This window comes from Rana temporaria, chromosome 11 (genome assembly GCF_905171775.1).
Source record: "Rana temporaria chromosome 11, aRanTem1.1, whole genome shotgun sequence".
NCBI classification, from domain to species: Eukaryota; Metazoa; Chordata; class Amphibia; order Anura; family Ranidae; genus Rana; species Rana temporaria.
This window is the reverse complement of record NC_053499.1, coordinates 112,875,209-112,897,902: the sequence shown is the minus strand read 5'-3', so window position 1 is coordinate 112,897,902 and position 22,694 is coordinate 112,875,209. Positions and strand designations below refer to the sequence as shown.

Below are 22,694 nucleotides of genomic sequence, written 5' to 3'. Positions count from 1 at the left end.
CGCTTCTCTGCCTTCTCCAGCATTCCACCGATGGGGCTGACAGCTGAAATGCACCCCCCCCCCCATGTCCCCTTTTCATGGCTGGAGCTACTGTTAGGGCACAGATGAAAGATCCAAGAATCAGTGGCGTGGGTTGTCAGCGCCCAGAGTAAGGCAAGTAATTTGGCCCCCCGACAGACTTTTAGCACTCTCTTTGTCCCTTCTACTAGTGCAGTATTAAAGGGAGACGGTTTTTACCTTGCATTCTATGCATTAAAGTGGTCGTAAATCTTTGTTTTTTTTAAATAAACATATCATACTTACCTCCACTGTGCAGCTCGTTTTCAACAGAGTAGCCCCAAGCCTCGACTTCAGGGGTCCCCCGGCCGCTCTTGCGGCTCCTCCCCACATCAAATAACCGCCTAGGAGAAGCGGGGTTACCTTGCGGGCACGCTCCCGAATCCAGCATTTGCATTCATAGAAACGAATGCTGACTCGGCTCTGCCCCGACACCTGCGTCATTGGATTTGATTGACAGCAGCAGGAGCCAATGGCTGCGCTGCCATCAATCTATCCAATCAAGAGCCGTAACCCTGTGCAGAGAGGGACAGGGCATCTCTGCCAAGTGAATTCCAGGGCTCAGGTAAGTAAAACGAGGAGGGGAGGAATGCATTAAGGTGCATGAAGGGGAAAAAAAACACAAGGGTTTACAACCCCTTTAAGATAACAAAACCTGTGTGCAGCAACCCCCTAATACTTACCGGAGCCCATCTTTATCCAGCAATGTTGAAAGGGTGTCTCAGCTGCCTGGGACTCCCCTCCTCATTGGCTAAGACAGCAGCTGGTGCAATTGGCTCCAACTGCTGTCAAAGTCAATCAGCCAATCAGGAGAGAGAGGGGACGGGACCAGGTCACGGCTCCGTGTTTAAATGGACACCAGAAGCTGTGACTCAGCTCAGGTGCTTCCCTAGCAAGCTGCTTGCTGTGGGGGCACTCAACAGGAGGGAGGGGCCAGGAGCAAGAAAGAGGGACCTGAGAAGAGGAGGATCTGGGCTTCTCCCTGGGAAGTGAATGGCTGCATGGCCATTTATGCCCATGCCATACACACACACACACACACACACACAGAATTTTTGCCTGAATTCGGACCTGAAATGGAGCCAAAGGATGCACAGAACCCTTCTGCAAAACGGATGCTTAAACGAGTATATAGTAAAATAAAAAGGCATTAAAGACCTTTAATCTTGTGCTTTAAAAATAGAAGGCTGGTCAAGGTATGATTTATCAATAGAACATTTTCACATACACATATTTTATGCAGTTTTTGAAAGGATACAATTTTCATCCCCATCTTTATTTTTAGGAGGTCCTGGCATGTTAAGCAGTACTAATTTGGCATTGTGTGATCTGGTTACTATCACCTCATTCAGCTTAACAGCTGTGTGCATCCTCCAAACATTAGACTGGTTACTACAGAGACAAAAATAGACCAAAAAAAATTACTTGGTTTACAAAAAGCTCATACAGGAGTATGCAAAGTAAAACACGCACCAAAAACAAAATAACTGTTTCACATTCATTATTTATGGGTTTGAAATAGAAAAGAATGACATTTTCTTATATTAGCCAGTTTCCAAAACCAGATTTTTCATTATGCAAGTATATCTGTAATTACAGTTGGACGAAAGCCATGTACATTCATTGGCAACACACTTTTTTCTCATTTTTAGTAGTTCTCATAAAAGCCAAAATACAGATAATTGAAATATCCTACACCAGACTGGGTAAAACATGAACAGGTTTGTGTAGAGCAGGTGACCAACATTTTTATTTGGAAAACCAGAAAACCCCTCTTCTGATGAACTTATTTAGATTTGCAGAAAACACAGTCTATTTTCCTGAACACTTTAAACCAGCCTTTCTCAGGCAGGGTTCTCTGGAACTCTAGGGTTCCTCCAGAGGTTGCTAGGGGTTCCTTGAGCGAGTAGCACTTTCAGACTCTTAGATAAGCAACTACAGACAGCATTGATCATTTTAGCCATCTGTAAGGGGAGATTCTTCCCAGTGACCATAAATGTAAGAAGCATCATTTCAAGTCACCATACCACTAATGAACCATGGTAGATAGAGTAATTAGCAAGGGTTCAATGAAACTGGAAAATTATTTCAAGGGCTCCTCAAACAAAAAGTTTGCTTTACATTATGGGGGTCTGAAAACAGTTGCTATTCTGCAAAAAACAGACAATTAAAAAGGTTCCCACTTTTTAGCTTTTATTCCTGATAGATTATACCGGTATCACTGACTTAATGGTAATCCATACTGTGTCCCTAGCAGGGAAAATAAGCAATTATTTTTATAGCAGGCACAATAAGCATGCCTAACTTACCTTTCTCACACTCTACCACCACCTGCTTCAGGGGACTCGAGGTTCCGGTGAAAAAAATTCAACTTCTCAACAAAGGACATTAAAGCAATACTAAGAACTATTCAAATATTAACTACCCCATGCGATTATTCCCTACAGCATAACAATTGAAAAATAAAATGTACCTAGGTAGAACAATAATTTAGGAATATTCTTTAAAAAAAAAAAAAAAACACAAGCACTTGATATGATTTGAACTTTGGAAATGGCAGTGAAAAAAAACAACCTGGGAGCGTGTACTGAACCCGACCTGCCTGCACACTTCTAGGTTACGGTCTTTGCAAGCCTACAGTTTAAAGCTATTGCAGGGGCAACAACCACTCCAAAATGAACAAACTTTAAGGGTACTCATGCTCATAAGTAAGTGACCAAATCCAAGCCACCCACACCCGCTCCATCGAGCATCCGGACTTACTTTGATCCCACTGTAGGTCACTCTGGTCTTGGCGCAGACAAGATGGCATCCAAGCAGTCACAGCAATCTGTCCTCCTGCATGGCCAGCAGCTCACCACAGAGGGCCCCCTTGCCTACCAATCAGAGCCTACTCATAGCTATAGACACAGAGCCTTTTCTCTATGCTATGCGGTCCACACCAGGCACTACTCCAGGTCAGAGCAACTGGACTCGTATACAAGCCCCTCTCTAGAAAGACATACCACTCTGCCTCCTATACCCTCTGCTCTCCCAAACCTCATAACTCGAAAGTCCTGGAATCCAAGTACATCCTTACATTTCCCTTTTCTGGGGCAACAAACCACACAACAAACCAAGGTCAAACCACACTCTGGATCAAACCAAAAAAGTGGTGCGAATCTTGGGAACTATCAAGACACACCCTAAAGGCTTGCAAGGCCCTTTCCCAATGCGGGAACCAAATTTAGGGCTGCACCTATTTCTCAATGTCAAGGCCTCCTCATTTCCCATCTCTTACACAATGGAAAAGCTCTCCTGGCTTCAGTCTGGTCGTGCAGAAGACGCAGGCTGTTGTAGTACCACAGACTGGGGACATATATGTCATCTGCTGCTGTTCCTGATCTCTGTTTACCCAGAATAAATGCCTATTTTTTTTTGGGGAGAAAATACTTGCCTATTGTGTTTTTCTTAAAAGGACAGCTTGTTTGTGAGTAGGCAGGTATATTTCAAAAATACAATGTCAAATTAACAAGGGACACCAACCAACTTCATTGGGGTTAAAAAATAAATTTGGAGATCACTTAAAATATGGAAAATATAAAAAAAGGAGGAGATCTTGATAAAAAAATTAAATTAGTCTAAAAAATTATTCTAAACATCTGGCGTTAAAAAAAAAAAAAAAGATTCTTCATGAGATCACAAAAATTAATTAAGAAAAAAGTTTGTCAGAACAAAGGAATGCGCTGCATTAAAAGATCCAAGAATTTTCAGCGTGAAGAATGCTAATTTTACCAGACCGAGTGCTCCCGTCTCGTACTTGATTCTGAGCATGCATGGTTTTTAGTGCATACAGACGAACGGATTTTCCGATAGGAATTTTTTCTGTCTGAAAAATTGAGAACATGTTCTCCTAGTCCATCGGAATTTCGGACGGAAAAAGTCAGATTGGGCATACACACGGTCGGAAAATCCGATGAAAAGCTCCCTTCGGACTTTTTCCATCCGAAATTATGACCGTGTGTACAGGGCATAAGGTGACTTTTGCCTTTGGTTCAGGAAGTCCAGAAGACCTTTCACACAGAAATTACAACTCTGCAAGCTGACTTTCAGCATCCTATGAATATGATTTAAACACTAGAGGAAGAATTGCAATCCACTAAACCTGAGGTCTTCGATCTCTACACTGAAATATGCACCCAGCACTCAGTCATTAGAGATATGCCAAGACACCTGGAGGACCTCGACAACAGAGGTCAGAGAAACATCAGGGTTAGAGGCCTCTCTGAGTCTACAGACCCTAAAGCCTCGTACACACAATAGGTTAACCAGAGGACAACGGTCTGAAGGACCGTTTTCATCGGTCAAAACCGATCGTGTGTGGGCCCCATAGGTTATTTAACCTTCGGTTAAAAAAAAGCCAACTTGCTTTAAAATTTAACCGATGGATTGGTAACCGATAGATCAAAAACGATCGTTAGTACGCACAACCATCGGTTAAAAATCCATGCATGCTCAGAATCAAGTCGACGCATGCTTGGAAGCATTGAACTTCGTTTTTTTTTCAGTACGTCATTGTGTTTTACGTCACAGCATTCTGACACGATCGTTTTTTTAACTGATGGTGTGTAGGCAGACGGACCATCAGTCAGCTTCATAGGTTAACCTATGACAACGGTCCTTCAGACCGTTGTCCTCTGGTTAACCTATCGTGTGTACGAGGCTTCAGGATCTGAAAGAAACATTTCAAATGCGTTTTAATAACTTCTTGGGTAAACCACCCTATCATAAGACAGAAAGCACACAGGTCACATGATTGATTCCTCATCAAAACCAAAAGATTTTATATATAGGATCCATGCCTAAACTCTAAAAAATTATGTAATGTGCAAAGCACTCTCAGTGGACGCTGTGCTCTTTGAAGGCACCCCTCCACAAGAATATTCAAGTCTGTCCTGGCTGACCCTCCAAAAGAACAAGTACAGCCACTTCTGGCCAGTCTCTTAGAAACGAATGTGCCTTACAGGTAGGGCTTCCCCTTTAGCCTGACTGCGAGAAGTAGCACCTAGCCTGCAAAGTTCTAAACCTAACAATCCTGAAACTACAAGGTTTTTAACCACTGTGGGTGCCTCTTACCCCAGCTTCTGTGTGGTAGAAGGCTCCCTCTGGAAAAAATCCTTGATCTTAAGGATCTCAACCCAGAGATCACATATAATGACTCTCATGGATATTTTCTCTATTGTCATTCTACAAATCATCTCTTATGGGTCTTCTGCTTTCCAGATACTAACAGTTCTATAAATATGCAGTTACACTTTGTACATTCTTTCTGAACCTCTGCTAATTAGATGCACACCTGGCCCTGGGGTCCTCATTCAGGGTAATCCCTAAAGTTTTGCTTCCCCTGGTTGTTATTAACATATATGCCATCTCTCTCCATTTGTCAATTCAATAGGATGGTTGAGGGTTCTTAAGACCTCAACCTTGCAAGTGGGCTGTCCTGACAGAGATTATCAGAAGCTAGCACCCTTATAAACGTGTTCCCATTAATTCCTCTGCCAAAGAACAATCTTTTTTAACCATCGAGACTGTCATGCTTCGCCTGCTGTTTACCTGTGCATTGTGGCAGTCCCTCAATGGAAAACATTCATGGATACTGTAAGACCATAAATGACTCTTTTCTCTTAGTTGCACTTGATTGTAGAATTTACTGCTCCTTACATTATTATCCTGGATCTAACAATGCATATTTGCAATGCCTCGCCCCTCTGCTGCCAACCTGCAAGGATGGGCTATATGTAAGGATTGTACCCCCCCCCCCCTCTCATTTTTGCTCTTAGTTTGTTCTAACTTCCTGTTACATAATGTGTTTATCTCCATTATTATAATATCTTAACCCCCCTCACTTTTCTTACAATAAGGCAGGTTCTGATAGAGAGCTTAGTTGCCACCAGTGGACCCTGACACAGAGAGATGGTGACTTACCAGCTTTAGCTCCTATATTTTATAATCATAGTTATTAATCTCATCGTTGAAGGTTGATGGCCTAAATTCCAACTATAAAAGACACTTGGCATTGCACAAACTCAGGCAGCTGGGGGGCTGATATTTTCATACAGAAAACCAATCTGGAAAACAAAAAAGGCTTCTGCCGTTTGCCTCCAGATACTTTTTAGCCATTTGTCAACCTTCGAATCGAAGGAAGAAGGCAGGGGTGGCCATCCTCATTAAGATAGATTTGCCTTTCTATCTTGCAATCTCCTCCTTAGACCGTAATGACCATCACATTATTTTTCGGGGGACCTGGAAAAATACAAACCTATACTCTATGCAATATATACCCCTCTACTGTAAACCAGAATAACTTTCTTGATCACTGGAGTGAACTATAACATGATATACTCTACATCTTTACACAAACTAACCACTGGTCATCGTAAGACATTCACTTGTATAGCAAATCACGATTGTTCCACCAGCTCTCAAAACATGCAATTTTTGACACGTGGCACATAGCGTACCCATCAAATTGACAGTACCCATATTACTCACATCCCCATCACACTCATTCTTGAGTTAACTACTTTTTTGCTCCCACTTTACGTGCAAGTTAAAATATCAAGAAATTTCACTAAACACCAACACACTCAAATTTTACCACTGGTAGAATATTGAGCTTTTAATTTTGCATGAACCATACTTAACATGACAGAGACAGGATCTATTAAGGAAGGGTCAATAATAAGAAAAAAAGAAAATATTGCGCTTGTTAAGGTGAAAAAAGCAGCGATCAAAAAGTGTTATACCACACAAACAGTAATGCAAAAAAGGGAAGAGATCGCGCTAAATAAATGGTAGAAGATGCGCGGTGACGGCGTTCTGACGTCACCGCGCATCTTCTACCCGGATAGGGGCTGTGTATCGAGCTGGCCAGCTTATCTTTACATGCTTCTTACCTGCTGTGCTATGTAAGTGCATTTTCGCTTTTATTCTTCATTAAACAAGACAGTTTTACGCTATGTGAGTCCTTTCTGTCTTTATATACCCCCGGATGACATATCGAGAGCATATACCTGTAAAGACACAGTTATCAAGATTTCATCGCTGTTGCTGTTTATGGGATAGTATCCATCCATGTCTCTTACCATGCGCCATCTGATCTCTTATAATTTGGAGATCAATTCCATCTGGTAAGAGGCTTTTATATCGTTGGTGGAGGATCTTTTCTGTCAAGCACTTTCTTTTGTGGATTGAGTTCATCACTTGGGAGAATTGATTTACTTGCCTTTGTCACTATTTATGTTCACTTATCATTTATTTAGCGCGATCTCTTCCCTTTTTTGCATCAATAATAAGAGCCTCCGGGGCTTGTACCAAACTTTAAATAATGTATTATATTAATAAAAATTGCTTTACTGAAAACATTACTCAAATCCTAACTGCCATTACAGCAAAAAATCAAATACAGACTACCCTCCACCACCAATGAAAAGACAAAATTTTTCTAAACATATAGATGTCATTCACACATCCATCAACCCCATTAAAGATTATGTAAATTTCAGTAGAAAGAAGTCAATTTTCCCATCTAAAAATCCCATTAGGTACAGTATGTCACATGGGAAAATCACTATTATCCATTTTTAATTCACGTCATAGTAATGCATCAGTAAGGGATGTTTGTCCCATGGAGTGGTAAAAAGAAAGCCACAATAGTCTTCATATACTACTATATTAACACCCTTGTCACTTCTTTTGATAATTCCTTTTGGATCTTTTTTAGTTCCCCTAATGTTTTATATCTTCCCTTGTGATTATTGTCTGTTTCATACATTTTCCAGTCTAGAAATTGATGTATCCATTTATTTTTGCTAAGCGGTGGCATCTTTTATAGACTTAAAAGTGTTACTAAACCCACAACTGTAAGATCAGTCTGTTAATGCAGTAAAGCATTCCCCCGGAATAGGAGGATCAATACAGTCCAGCCAGATTCGGGAGACTCACACACGAAGAAGCTGTAGAGCAAGGCGTCGAATCCAGCAAAAAAAGACGCAGGGAAGTAGATTGAGTGGTATATATAATTTTTCAAAAGCCACACTCACACAAAAAGAAACAAACATCTTGAATGCTGGATTGAAATGTACATCCACCAAAACGATGAATATTGTATATATAGATATACACAAATATGTCAGGAAATTAAACATGAAAAAATATTTCCTGTCTAATAATTTTAATGGGAGGAACAACAGTAACAAAAAAAACGAATGAAGTGGTGGGAATTGATAGTGGTCTGAGAAACAGATCACTTTTTAACCCACCACAGACAGCCAACCATCAGGTGGGGTTTTTTAAACAATTATTATTGAAGGACCTTGAGGCCTTAACAATAAAGAAAAGCCTTAACCCTAATCATATTAAGGAAGGCATTAATGCTCTGGAGAAAAGAAAAGATATTGTGATCCGTCCGGCCGACAAAGGAGGGGGGGTGGTAATTATGGACAAGTCCTATTACCACTCCCAACTCATGATAATGTTGGAGGATGAGGCTACTTATTCTCAATTGGAAAGGGACCCTACTAGGAAATATGGAGTGAATCTTTTGAATTTAGTTGATTATGGCTATTACATGGGGCTAATCACAAAAAAAGAAAAAAATGTATCTTTGCCCTAGCGTTAACCGAAAACCTACGATTTATACAGTCCCTAAGATCCATAAGGATCCAGTCAAGCCTCCAGGAAGACCCATAGTAAATGGGATAGATTTGGTTACAGCGCGTATAGGCCAGTACTTGGACTATTTTTTATAACTACCAAGGCATATCTGAAAGACACCACTAGCTTTTTACAGCTCCTGAAAGAAGTAAAAGTCCCAAAGGATACGGAAATGTTTCTAGTAACAGTGGATGTGTCGTCGTTCTATACAATTATACAACACGACGACGCGCTATTGGCTCTGAACTGGGCATTTAGTAAAAGGGATGATATACCCTATATCCAAAAAAAGTGTCTGAGATTTGCCCTAGACTACTGCTTAACGTACAATTATTTTTGGTATGCTGGAAATGTTTATAGCCAAAAAACTGGAGTGGCTATGGGCGCTAAATTTGTGCCAAGCCTGGCGAATTTATTCATGAGCGAATGGGAGGACAAGTGGATTCATAAAAACAGAAGAAAATAACTCGTCTTCTACCAACACTATATTGATATTCATTCTTTATTTATCTTTTTTCTTTTTAACATTCAATTGTTTAGCATTTCATTCATTAAAATCAGGAACAAAAATGATTCCGTATATACATCATAATCTTATTACAGAGTACAGAGAGTATGAAGAGTGGAGACAACTAACTTTCTAATATAAAGGAAAAAAAAAAAAAGGAAGATAGAAAAAAGAAAAAAAAAAAATACCCAACTAACCTTTACTGGCCAGGAAATCTGCTCTTTTATCTCTTTACAGTCTAATTACCGCTCTTTTAATTTTTTCGCCATTAGGCTTGTAACTCTACTCCCTCGGTCCATTATCTCCCCTCCCCCGGTGAGGTTTCAAGGTTACCCATAGTTTTTCTGAGTTAACTCACATATACTTTTGTCTTACGGTATTATTTTGAATTACTCTCCACCCGACTATGGATCTTACCCTCTACGGAGGAGCATCTCTTCTTTCCAACCATGGTTTCCACATCTCCTCAAAATCCTTAAGATTGCCTCTTTTTATATAGACTGCTCTTTCTTTCCAAAGCGTCTCATTTACTATCCTGATCCATTCTCTTATTGCCGGGGGTGTTGTCGCCTGCCATCTTGTGGCTATTAATTTCCTAGCTTGGAACAGGCATCTCAATATTACAACTGTTGTAGTCTTCTTCTCCTCCCGTTCCTTCCTGTATCCCAATACACATAATGTGGCCTCCGCCTCCAAGGGTACTCCGAATGTATCACTTAGATAGTTTATCACTCCCTCCCAGTATCGGAACAGCTTTGGGCAGCGCCACATCATGTGTATTAGGTCTCCAGTCCCTTGGCATCTAGGGCATCTATTCTTCTTCCGTATTTAAACAGACGTTTAGGCGTATAATAGGCTCTATTTATCAGCATCAGATGGGAGACCCTCTGTGGAGGTGAGACCGAAACCTTCGGTCCCATCTCCAAGACCCTCTTCCACTGATCCTGTGTTATTTCCCCTATATCCTCCTCCCATTTCTCTCTTATCTTTGGGAGATTAGTACCTATATTAACCTTTTTACTCATCTGTCCGTATATCTCCGAAATGAGTCCCTTAGTTTGTCCTGCCTTAACCAAATCCTGGAAGAGGGGCGTTTCACTCCACTCTGGGGTTTGTGACCCAAATTGGGCCCCAAGGGCATGCCCCACCTGCATGTAGGTAAAAAATGAATGTTGCGGTATACCAAATTCCTCTCTCAGGTCCAGGAACTTCCTATACCTATCCTCTTTATACAGTTGCCTCAACCTTTTGATGCCCTTTGTTTCCCATGTCCTAACCTTTCCTATCTGGAGGATTTCCTTCAATTTGGTGTTATTCCATAATGGAGAGTATTCAGTAAACCCGGTCTATCCCATCAGCTTTTTAACCGTTTTCCATATTTTAGTTATCATTTTTACTGTTGGGTTCCTATGACTAAAGGAATCTGCCTCTAGCGCTTCAATGATGGTATCGTGGGGAACCCCGTTCAGCAGTATCCTCCCATTAGGGGTACTTCCTCCCGGAACATTGCATCCTCCTATTTGTTGCAGTTGTGCCGATAGGTAGTAAATCTCGGGTTGGGGGACTGCAAGTCCTCCTTCCCCCACCGGAAGCTGTAATGTACGGAGACGGATCCTCGCTTGCCCCCCTTTCCATATAAGCTCTCTAAAGAGAGTTTCAATTTTATTGAACCACTTTTTGCAGATCCACATTGGAGAATTGTGCAGTATATATAGCAGTTGTGGTTGCCAAATAATTTTGATTAAGCTGCATCTACCGGCGACTAACAAAGGAAGCCGTTTCCAAATATGGATTTTTTGTTTAAATTTAGCCAATAGCGGGGTTAGGTTTTTATGAATGTATTGATTAGGATCTTTCGTCACCAATACCCCCAGGTATCTCATTGTGTCCACCACCGTTAACTGTGGCATTTCCAATATCGCCGTTTCTCCAAGTGGGTCTATCGGGAGTAGCTCGGATTTCCCCCAGTTTATTTCTAAACCCGTAAAGCTCCCAAATTCCTCTACAAGACTCATTGCCTTTACCAATGATTGTTCCGTATCCCCCAGGGAGAGGAGAATATCGTCGGCATATAGCGCGATTCTTTCATCTCCCATCTTCCTTCCAATACAGCTCTTGTTCCCTCATTCTGTGTCGGGGTCTGTAAATTTAAAAATGTCCTTCTGATGTTCATGCTGGTAGATCTATTAGCTATGAATCCTGTCTGGTCTGGATGAATTAACTTTGAAATTAGCCTGTTAAGCCTTGTTGCTAAGACCTTAGCTATTATCTTGGCATCAGAGCATAAGAGGGATATAGGTCTATATGCCGCAGGATCCTGAGGGTCCTTCCCTTCTTTTGGTATAACTATAATAGTTGCTTCCAGCATTGAAGCAGGGAGTTTACCTTCTATGGCCGCTCCATTTAGTACTTTTATGAGCTCTGGTAGTAATATTTCTCCATAATATTTGTATATTTCTGTCGGGAGCCCATCTGGGCCTGGCGACTTTTGATTTGCCATATCTGCTACTGCCTGCTGAATTTCCCAGAGTGATATTGGGATTTCTAATTCCTCCCTTTCCAGTTGTGTTATGGACGGGATCTCTAGCCTCTCCAGGAAGTCCTCCATTTCTTTTCCCATCCCCACCTTCTGTGTAGTATAGAGTTTTTGGTAATATGCCTGGAAGGTCTGTACTATCTCTGGGGTATCTGATGTTATTGCCCCTCCTATTAATCTAATGGACCGAACATCGGAGGGGGAGGAGTTAGACTTCACCACCTGCGCCAACATCCTTCCAACGCTTTCACCCTCTGCAAAGGAAGACTGTCGCAGAAAAAGTCGTCTAGTCTCCACCTCCCTTATGATTACTAGCTTATATGCTTGTTGTTTCTCTAGCCATATTTTCTGCTTCTCCGATGTTGGATCCATTACATAGTTATTTTCTGCCTCCAATACCTCTCTACGGGATTTTTCCTTCCCCTCCCTGTTTTTTTTATTAAATTTTGCCACCTGCTGAATCAGGATACCTCTAAGGTATGCCTTGAGGGCATCCCATAATATCCCGGTACTTGTAGTACCTTCGTTAAAGTCTACAAATTCCCTTAATTTAGGCAAAACCTCCTCCGACTCCTTTATTAACTCAAACCAATATGAATTGATTTTCCACTCTCTCTGAGTTTTTTGTCCACCTAAATTTAAAGTTAAAATCATTGGGGAATGGTCAGACACACCTCTTGGCAGGTATATTATCTTTCCCATGATCTGTAACGCTTTATGATTCCCCAGGGCCATATCTATCCTGGAGAGTGTGGAGTGCGTGCTTGAATAGCAGGAATATTGCTGAGCGCCCGGGTTCCTCACTCTCCACATATCTAGTAAACCAACTTCTTCCATAAATTGGCTCAGACGGGTCCTCTCTCTAGGAACTGGGTCTAATGGTGTGGGAAACCTATCAACCTTTTGATCCAAAACCTCGTTAAAATCTCCTACTACCAAAACCGGTATTTCTTCCTTTCCCAGTATAAATTCATTTAATCTAAGCATAACATCTATTTTAAAAGGTGGAGGAACATAAATATTTGCTATTACATACATTTTGTTAATTGTACAGTGCAAAAAAACATATCGGCCATTTTCATCTATGCTGGTGTGTCTGCAGGAGAACCTCACTCCAGCTCTCACCAAAATACTTACTCCTCTGGAATATGTGGAGTGTACTGCATGGTACTGAATAGGATATCTTTTACTCTGTAGTGAGTAAGTTGTATTCTTTGTTAAATGTGTTTCCTGCAGACATATCAGCTCTATCCCATTTTTTTCCATCATAGAGAACACTGCAGCTCTTTTGGCTGCTGTCCCCAGGCCCCTGACATTCCATGAGCCTAGACTCAACGTTTTACTTTGCATTTAACGGTATGTAGTATATCATGAAAATTCAGGGGTATCGATCCCAAAAAAGATTTACATAGTTAAGCTTTACCCTAAATTTCTTTGTTTTATATTGTGATTGACTCTCGCCTATTTCTTTTTTACCGTGTCTATTAAAAGGTACAACCCAACATCCCAAAAGAGTGTATATACAATCAAATATTATTTCCATGCAAATTTTTAAATTCTATTTTCCTATAGCAAACTTTCCCCCATTGTGTATTTCCTTGCCATTTCTCAATTATCTTATTCCTTTGTGCATTGTCATTATCATTACCTTCTATACTCTCCTTCAATTCGTGTTTTACATATATTTTACTTATATTAGTGAGCACTTTATTCCTGTGTATCATGTGCCTATCCCCCGTTCCCCTCCCACCCATCCCACCCATCCTCCCCCTCTCCTCCCTCCTCCCCCCTCCTCCACCTATCCTGGTGTTCCCCTGAGGGCATTCCAGTGACTGTCTCCCACACCGTGTATTCCTCACTTTCACTCCCTTTCCATCCCATTCAAAAAGCTATGCTCGTCTTCCTCCCCCCTCTCCTCCCCCCTGTTTTTAATTTTCTGTTTTCCTGAGGGAGAGAGAGCAGGGCGAAAAAGAGAAACAGCCCAAAAAAAAAAAAAAAAGGGAAAATCTCTTTTTCCCAACTCCCCTCACCCCCTCTTGCTCAGATTATCTACCACTTATCCTTATTCTCGTCTAGCCAACTCTCTACACTCGCCGGGGTATCAAAAATCTGAGTCCCACCCTTTGTCACCACCCGTAGCCTTGCTGGGTAAAGAAGGGCATAAGTCAACCCATGTCTCTGCAATGCCCGTTTAACTGAGATGAACTCTGCTCTCCGTCTCTGTAATTCTGGCGAAAAGTCAGAATACAATGATATCTTAGTATCCTTAAAAGAAATGTTTCCCGCCTCTCTTGCTGTCCGCAGCAGTGCAACTTTATCTCTATAATTTAGGAACTTCATAAGGAGCGGCCTGGGGTGCCCCCTGCTGGCGGAGCTCTAAAAGGAACTCTATGTGTTCTTTCAATAGAGAATGTCGTTGAAAATGTCTCTCTTCCAAAAATTTCAATAAACCATTTTTCAAGGAACTCTATAGGATTAGAGCCCTCGCTCTTTTCTGGCAATCCCACCAGCCTAACATTGTCTCTTCTGAGTCGGTTCTCCATCTCATCCATCTTTGATGCGTATCTGCTCATCTGCTCCTTCAGATTTTTCACCTCGTTTATTAATGGGTATACATCATCTTCCAGCTGGCTTGTCCTTGCCTCCAGAGCAGAGGTCCTTTCCGCTGTTCTTTGCAATTCTTGGCGGACCAGTATCAAATCCTCTTTTACCTCTTTCATCTGAGCACAAAGTTCTTTTAGTGCGCTCTTGCATGCGTTCACAACTGTAAATACATCCTTTAGTGTTGGTTCCGTTTCCAAGGGTAAGCACGTCTCAGCTGTTACCGCCGTATTCTGTTCCATCAGCTCAGGGTTTTTATTTGATGTTTTAATTGTTGACATCCCTGCTGAGCCCTGTATAGTAGTAGCTGCTGATTGTCCTTGGCTTTTTCTGTCAGTCGCCCCTCCCTGTGTTTTAAGTTGCGCCGTCTTTTTTGTTGACGTAGGCGTCTGGGCAGAAGAATGGGCATATGACTCCAGTTTAGCAGCAGCTGCTGAGTGTTGAGAGTTCTTCTCCTTTGCTGAGCGTAGCTGCTGCATCTATGCGTTTTATATTTACAGAGCAGGTGACCCACACTTTACCCTGTTTTTGTAAGGAGACAGGTATTTCACCTATGCCCAGCTTTCTGTTAATGTTAAGAGTCCAAAGAAGCAACTCCTTAGAGCCAAAAAAAACAAAAAAGAAAGAAAGCGTGCGACTCCTTTTCCCCTTTTGGGTAGCAGCAATGTAGGACGGTTGGTCAAAAAGTTTGGTTTTTGTTGCTTTGAAAGAAAAAAAAGTGTTCCCCCCCCCCCCCCTCTGTTTGACCTCTATTTCAACACCCAGAGCAGGGGATCTCATATAAGTCTACTGTGAGTAAGAAGGAGCAGATCAGTATCACCGTGTCCCACTTATAGGCGACAGCACCAGAAGCACCAGAAGCCGAGTGTCTCACAGACAGCCCCCACAGGTAAGAAACAGCCAGACAATAGCACCATATCACATGTATGGATTAAAGGGATAAAGGGATCCCAATCATACGTGCTGCAAGATATATCAAGCTCTCTTCTTACTTCAGTGATCAGTTAATCCTTCTCAGCATTTAATCAGTCCATGCATCAATGCGTCAGTGCACCATACAATTTAGTTCAGTTCAGAGCATAGTATACCCCTTCATCAATATTATGCTTGATTATGCTGGGTTACTCACTTTTATGCTGTTTCTCCACGGCTTTTCCCTTTTTTAAACAGGTCCGGCTTCAGGCTACCATCCACTGTGGGGTTAATTTTCAGGGGCTGCTGTCTTCCGGCTCGAGCACATCTCCTGTCCTTCCTCCTCCCCTTCTCCCGTACTGTACTGGGCTATAGGGGGATGTATCAAACAGGTTCGGTGTGGGGGGGGGGCGGGGGGGGAACCTCCAGAGGTCCCTTGGCTATCATCCCCTGGTTGTCTCCAGCACCTCCTTCCCCTCTCTCACCGTCTTTCAGCCAAGACACGCCGGGATTCACAGAGCCGCTCACGTGGTCTGGTCTAGTCAGCTGACCGCCGCTCTCCAATCGCGGGCTCCGCTCGCTGGCTGCAGCCGGACCTCCACCTCCACCTCCGGATCTCCTCCACTCTCAGCGCTACCCCCAAGAAACTCCAGAGAGGACACCCCGAGCAGGCGGGCGGGTAGGCACAGGTAGCCACAGACCTCCAGAGGCCCCCGGGGACACAGGATCGCCGACAGGTAAGTCCCCCAGTCAGCGGCAACTACGGCAGCAAGAGCGGGGCATGGAATTCAGCAGTCTAAATTAGTATTCCCAGCCAGCTTTGTATGCAGGGAGTGGAGGGGCTGTGGAAGACTCAGCATACACCTCTCTCCATCTCACATGCCTGCCTCACTCCACCAACACTATATTGATGACCTGTTTATCATTTGGCAGGGATCAGAAGCATCATTAGTAGAATATTCAAAATGGCTAAACAGCAATAACAATAACATTGAGCTTGAACTTAATTGGAGTAAGGAACAGATCCATTATTTAGATGTTATGATCATGAAAGGAACAAGTCAATTCATGACTAAAGCATATTTTAAAAGTACAGATGGTAACAGTTATATCCCAGTGCAAAGTGGTCACCTTTCCCAAAGGATTCGCAACATACCGAAAAATCAATTTATGCGAATACGTCGGGAAAACCGTGACCCCATGCAAATGAATGGCCGAACGAACGGCGCATGCGCCGTCCCGTGGACGCTTCCCAGTGCGCATGCTCAGAAGCACATCGGACTGAACGCCTAAGATACGTCGAATCACTGAACGTAACCTACGCCCAGCCCTATTCACGTAGTACTGTGTAAACAACGTAAAATACGACTGTTACGTGGTCCATACCTTTGCATGGGTTGCGCCTCCCTATATGTGGAATAACTTTACGCCAGACGTACGCCTTGCGTAAATGGCGTATATTACTGCGACGGGCGCAAGTACGTTCGTGAATCGGCGTATCTAGGTCATTTACATATTCAACGCGTAAATCAATGGAAGCGCCCCTTGCGGCCAGCGTAAATATGCGCCCAAGATACGACGGCGTAGGAGACTTGCGTCTATCGGATGAAGCCAAATTTCAGGCGTATCTTGTATTAAGAGTCAGGCGCATAGATACGATGGCGCATTTGTGCACTTACGCGGCGTATATAGAGATACGTCGGCGTAAGTGTTTCAAGAATCCGGGCCTTTGTGTTTCAAGCACAGCAGATTAAACAACGTTTTTTAGGAAAAGGGATATAACGAATTAGCTTTGGACAAACTGATTGATGAGGTTGGTTCACAATCACAAGAATCAAGTTTAGTTCCAAAAGAAAGACGGCAGAACTCTAAACACGAATGGGGTTTTATAAGTGGTTTGCATGAACAATATTTGGAGGTTGAAACCATATTCAGGAAACACTGGAATATATTGTGCATGGATAAAACACTAAAACCAGTTCATCCACCTTTCATTTATAGAAGGACTACGGGGAACAGGTGGTTAAGAAGGTGTTAAACCCACAGAGTAGGCCAAAAATGTTTTGGGACTGTGCAGGCTTTTATGCCTGCAGAAAATGTAAAGCATGTCAACAAGTGTCCACGCATTTGAGAGGCCTAACAAGGTTTACATCTACTGCCAATGGGAAAGAATTTGCGATTAAGGAATTTATATCTTGTGCATCAACACACGTGATATATGCTCTGGAGTGCCCGTGTGGGCTAATGTACATTGGCCGCACTAAGAGAACACTAACAAAAAGAGTATCGGAGCGCATATATATATATATATATATATATATATATATATATATATATATATATATATATATATATATATATATATATATATATATATTAGTGCTGTCAATTAAGCGCGTTATTGACGGCGTTAACGCAGACCCATTTTAACGCCGTCAATAACTTTATCGCACGATTAAGAAGTTTAACATAAAATCATTATTTTTATATTGCACAAAGAACGTCGGTGCGCATGCGCCGTATAGAGCCGCACCGACGTTCGGGTTTTTCCGGCAACCTGTGACGCGCAGTATGCGCCGTTCGGAAGCCTGTCAATCACAGGCAGTGCTTGGGAACGCCCTCTCCCGCGGGATCGCCGTCAGGTGAAGATTAAGAGGTACGTGCTGACACAAAAAAAATACTAGCTAACCTGTCTCTCTTTACTAAATGTACCTACACAGAGAGACAGGTTAGCTAGTCCATCAGGAAAGTGTTGTTTTCATCACAGTTTGCTAATTGTAGCACAGAACAGGTTATCTTCAATTTTTTTTGTGTGATTGCAGAGGATTTTACATCTGGTAGGTGAAATGCCCTTTTAGAGTAAGGATATAATATTCTGGATATGTCATCTGGGAATCTGAGTAAATGAGAATAAAATGAGTAAATAATAAAATGAGTAAATGAGAATAAGTACAGTAGCTCTGCACCTGGCTAGCCAAAGTGGATTCTTTGTAAGTATTTTTTACACATAGAGCAAGATCTACATTTGCAGGTGCCTTTAACATGGCAACACCCCTTGTGTTTTTCAAAGAAATTACTGTAACAAGAGTTTGGGCAAAGCTATGACCCAATCACAAGGGTCTCCGAATACATTCACACTGATGCAAAATGGTGACTAGTCAAGTTGCCCAACATTTCACTTTCTCTCAATGACTTGGTGGGCCTATGGTCCCTACAAGCACCAACGTATCTCACTCTACTTTGCCTAATCTACAGAGCAATATGGGGGAAGATGGTTATTTAACAGATACACATAACAAACCCAATAGAGGGACAGTCCCTAAAACTCAGGTTTTGATCCCTTTGGGTGTATGGAGGAAGCTAAAAGGTAGACCATATAGACCAATACCTCATAAAACGAACATAGATCAAACTTATAATGTTTTAAAGGGTGAACCTTTTTGGCCAAACAAACTTTATTGTTTTTTTCAGAACTACAACACCACACACCGGATCTAGCTAGACCGGAAACGGAAACGCGAGGTTGCCGAAATGGATTCCAATAAGATTCTGAATGGAAAGTTTACTTTTAAAAAGTTGCCAAATGGTTCCATTGACAAGACCAAAGTGATCTGTGGGTTTTGTGGTTGTGAACTGAGCTATCATCGCAGCACGTCCAGTCTGAAATACCACTTGATGGCCAAGCACACAGCTGATGTGAATTCTCCGCTCCCTGGTCAAAGCCAGGCGACAATGGATGTTTTCAGACAGAAGCACATGGATACCACAACTAAGAACAAACTTACTGCAGCCATAGCTAAATGGGTGGCTACTGCATGTAGGCCTGTTAATGTTGTGGAGGACGAGGGTCTAGCTGATATCATTCGCATCGCATCCAACGACTGGACCTACGAATTGCCTTCGAGAGCCACCATTACAAGCTACGTACAGAAATTGTACAAAACGGAGAAAGCCAAGGTACAGCAGGCGTTGGAGAATACAAAAGCAGTCGCGCTCACTGGTGATTACTGGACGTCCGTAAGTAATCACAACTACCTCGGGGTCACAGCGCATTACTTTGATCCACAGTGGAAACTTCAATCTCATGCTTTGACTGTTCTAAAGACAGAAGAGAGGCACTTCGCTGATGCTGTTGCAGAGCACTTTATGCAAGTAGCTAGAGAGTGGGACATTGAACAAAAAGTTGTCTCACTGACCACGGATAGTGCACGCAACATGATTGCAGCGGCCAGGCAGCTCCCCTTTGTGCACGTGCCGTGCATCGCACACAGTGTGCACCGAGCCGTCACGGTTTCTCTAACCAACAGCCCGTTTGACAGCGCATTGGCAAAATGCAGAAAGGTCGTGGGACATTTTAAGCACAGCCCTGCAAACCAAGCGGAGCTCGAGCAACAACAAGTCACACATAATAAGAAGAAAGAGTCACTCGCACAGGAAGTGTCAACCAGATGGAATAGTACCCTGGAAATGATCAAGCGTGTTCAGCGGAATGCTGAACCACTGAAAGATGCACTGGCCCTGCACACAACCAACATCGCCATGCCAACAGTTACTGAGCTGGAGAAACTGAAGAAGCTCGAGGCTGTGCTGGAGCACTGCAGGTAATTTATTGTGTATCCGTGTCGTTTGTATATCTGTTTGTTAAATCAAAGTAGGTCTGTGTCAGAGCAGTAACATTAATGATTGGGTGTGTGTATATCATACTTGCCAACATTATTTAAAAATTTCCAGGGACACTTTGCAGCACAGCTATTAATTAATTACCACACTGACTTCTCCGAAGCTCCACCCACTCCGCATAATCTTCGTCTGGCGAACATTATGCGTAGTGGGTGGAGCTTCGGGGAAGTGAGTGTGGTAATTAATTAATAGCTGTGCTGCAAAGTGTCTCAGGACAAATGTTGGCAACTATGGTATATGTGCGTGCAGGTAGGCTATGCATGTGTGAAAGATTAGAGAGTGTGTGAGTGTGGTGAGTGAGTGAGAGAATTACAGTAGGCCTAACTAGTTCCCCACAAAAGTGAATCTCTATATTATTGCAGGTATGTTTCTGAACTCCTGGGAGGAGAGAAGTTTGTGTCTTGCTCAGTGGTGCTGCCAGCGTTGTGTCATCTGTCACGAGTGATGGAGGTTACTGAGGATGACCCAGCTTACACGATCAAGTTCAAGGGAACCTTCGCAGCAGACATGGAGGGTCGCAAGGAGAAGACCAACATCACGTGGCTGAGAGTTGCGACAGCACTTGACCCAAGGTCAGATAGCAATGAGATAGGGGTATTGTCGCAATTTTGTTATACCTGCACCTGTACTTGTATTAAAGTTGCATTTCATTTCATTTCAAGGTTTAAGGATCTCAAGTGTCTGAGCAAACCTGACATGGCTGAGGTGTGGGGTACGATCCGCGCCTTGCTCCAGGAGATGGTAAGGGAGAGGCCTGCACAGCCGGATAAAAAAGTCACGCCTGAGCCTCCTACGAAGAAACCAACACTTATGCTTACAAACGAGTCTTCGTCTGATGAAGAGGAGGACAGTATTGACCAATGCCTGAAGCGGTACAAGTCAGAGCCTCTTACTGGCATGGATGACTGTCCCCAGGAATGGTGGTCCACACATGAAGGGGCACACAGTGAAATGGCCCGCCTTGCACGCAAGTACTTAGCAACACCAGCCACATCAGTACCTTCTGAAAGGTTGTTTTCACTGTCTGGGCATGTTGTACAAAAGAAGCGAGCTTCCCTGTTGTCTGAAAATGTCAACAGGCTTGTGTGTGAGTAACTGGCTCAAAGCAAAGAAGTAGTATGCTTACATTTTATTGGTTGCCGTTACTGTTCATACTTTCTGAAATAAGAGGCTGAGTTGATGAGCCATGGTTTAATTGCACTATAGGCTGAGTCCTAGTTTACCTTACATGTACACTTTGTAATTTGATTTTGTATCGCCCTGTTTTGATCCCTTAGAAAGGGGCTGTTTGTGTGACAAAGTATTTTTCACTTTTTTATTGATGGACTGTGTTACATTGGGGGTTATTTACGAAAGGCAAATCCACTTTGCACTACAAGTGCACTTGGAAGTGCAGTCGCTGTAAATCTGAGGGGTAGATGTGAAATGAGGGGAAGCTCTGCTGATTTTATCCTCCAGTCGTGTGCAAGCTAAAATGCTGTTTTTTTATTTTCCTTGCATGTCCCCCTTGGATCTACAGCGACTGCACTTCCAAGTGCACTTGCAGTGCAAAGTGGATTTGCCTTTCGTAAATAACCCCCATTGTGTGAGAGCTTATTTGCTCCAAGTGTGAATGTTAGTTTTGAACACTACATTATATGCCAATTTTGTTTTCAATAAAAACATTTGCAAAAAGCAAGCCGATTCACTTTTCAATTTGATTAAATGCGATTAATCGTGAGTTAACTATGACATTAATGCGATTAATCGCGATTAGAAATTTTAATCGCTTGACAGCACTAATATATATATATATATATATATATATATATATATATATATATATATATATATATATATATATATATAAAATCACTATAGGTTATAAAGAACACAGCGTATCCTTAGATTTCAGGGAAAAACAATAGAAATCCCATTGGCCTCAAATTTTGGGGGATTGACAGACTGCACCCCAGATGGAGAGAAGCCAATATGGTTCGGGAAATTTCAAAGCGTGAGACCCAGTGGTTATATTTGGCCAATGCTCTCAGCCCGAATGGCTTAAATATAGAAATGGACCTTAACTGTTTTATTAGTAATCATTAGTTGCAGCACAGGTCTCAGGGACCAGTATAGGACTGAGTATGATTGATAAAATAATATTCAGGGCCACTTTTTTTCTTTATTTATACACTGCCTAGATTTTAGATGGGTTAATTAATATACAATATTACTATTCAGTTCATTTATGTAGGACCTAGGATAACCAGAAGCATCAGATGGTTGACATATATAAGTTTATGCATCCATCTTGATTCTAACAAAATATTGAGGATCTAATAACGATTTTTAGTATTAGTTTTTGCATATTGCTATGGGTTGTAAATATGGTAGACACATGCAGAGCCTCGAAGCGGTATTATCAGCCAAGGTATATTTATTTATTATTTGTTTTTATGAGATGCAAATTTTCTAAGGGAAATATAAACTAGACGTATGATGATGTAAACCGCTCCCTCACAAGAGCCAATAACTGGTTTTGATGTCTATTATATATAGAACATATACCGATTTTAAACATACATTTTTTTTAAAGCATGTTACAGGATTAATGTTTAATGATGCTAAATTAGGATGTGTTAATATATATGAATTATTTTTGCTGGTTTTTGACATTACCGTATTTTTCGGCGTATACGCGCACTTTTTTTGCCATGAAAATCAGGG

The 22,694-nt window shown here is 42.1% G+C and overlaps 1 protein-coding gene across 3 annotated transcripts in view; it reads right to left on the bottom strand.

Annotated features, from left to right (window-relative positions):
- SLC12A4 (solute carrier family 12 member 4) overlaps positions 1-22,694 on the bottom strand; it is a 215,995-nt gene that overhangs the window by 11,049 nt on the left and 182,252 nt on the right. For all 3 annotated transcript variants that reach the window (XM_040328834.1, XM_040328835.1, XM_040328836.1), the window contains one exon: positions 1,316-1,449. In XM_040328834.1, coding sequence (XP_040184768.1) covers positions 1,316-1,449 — 134 coding nt within the window. The remainder of the gene's footprint in view (positions 1-1,315; positions 1,450-22,694) is intronic.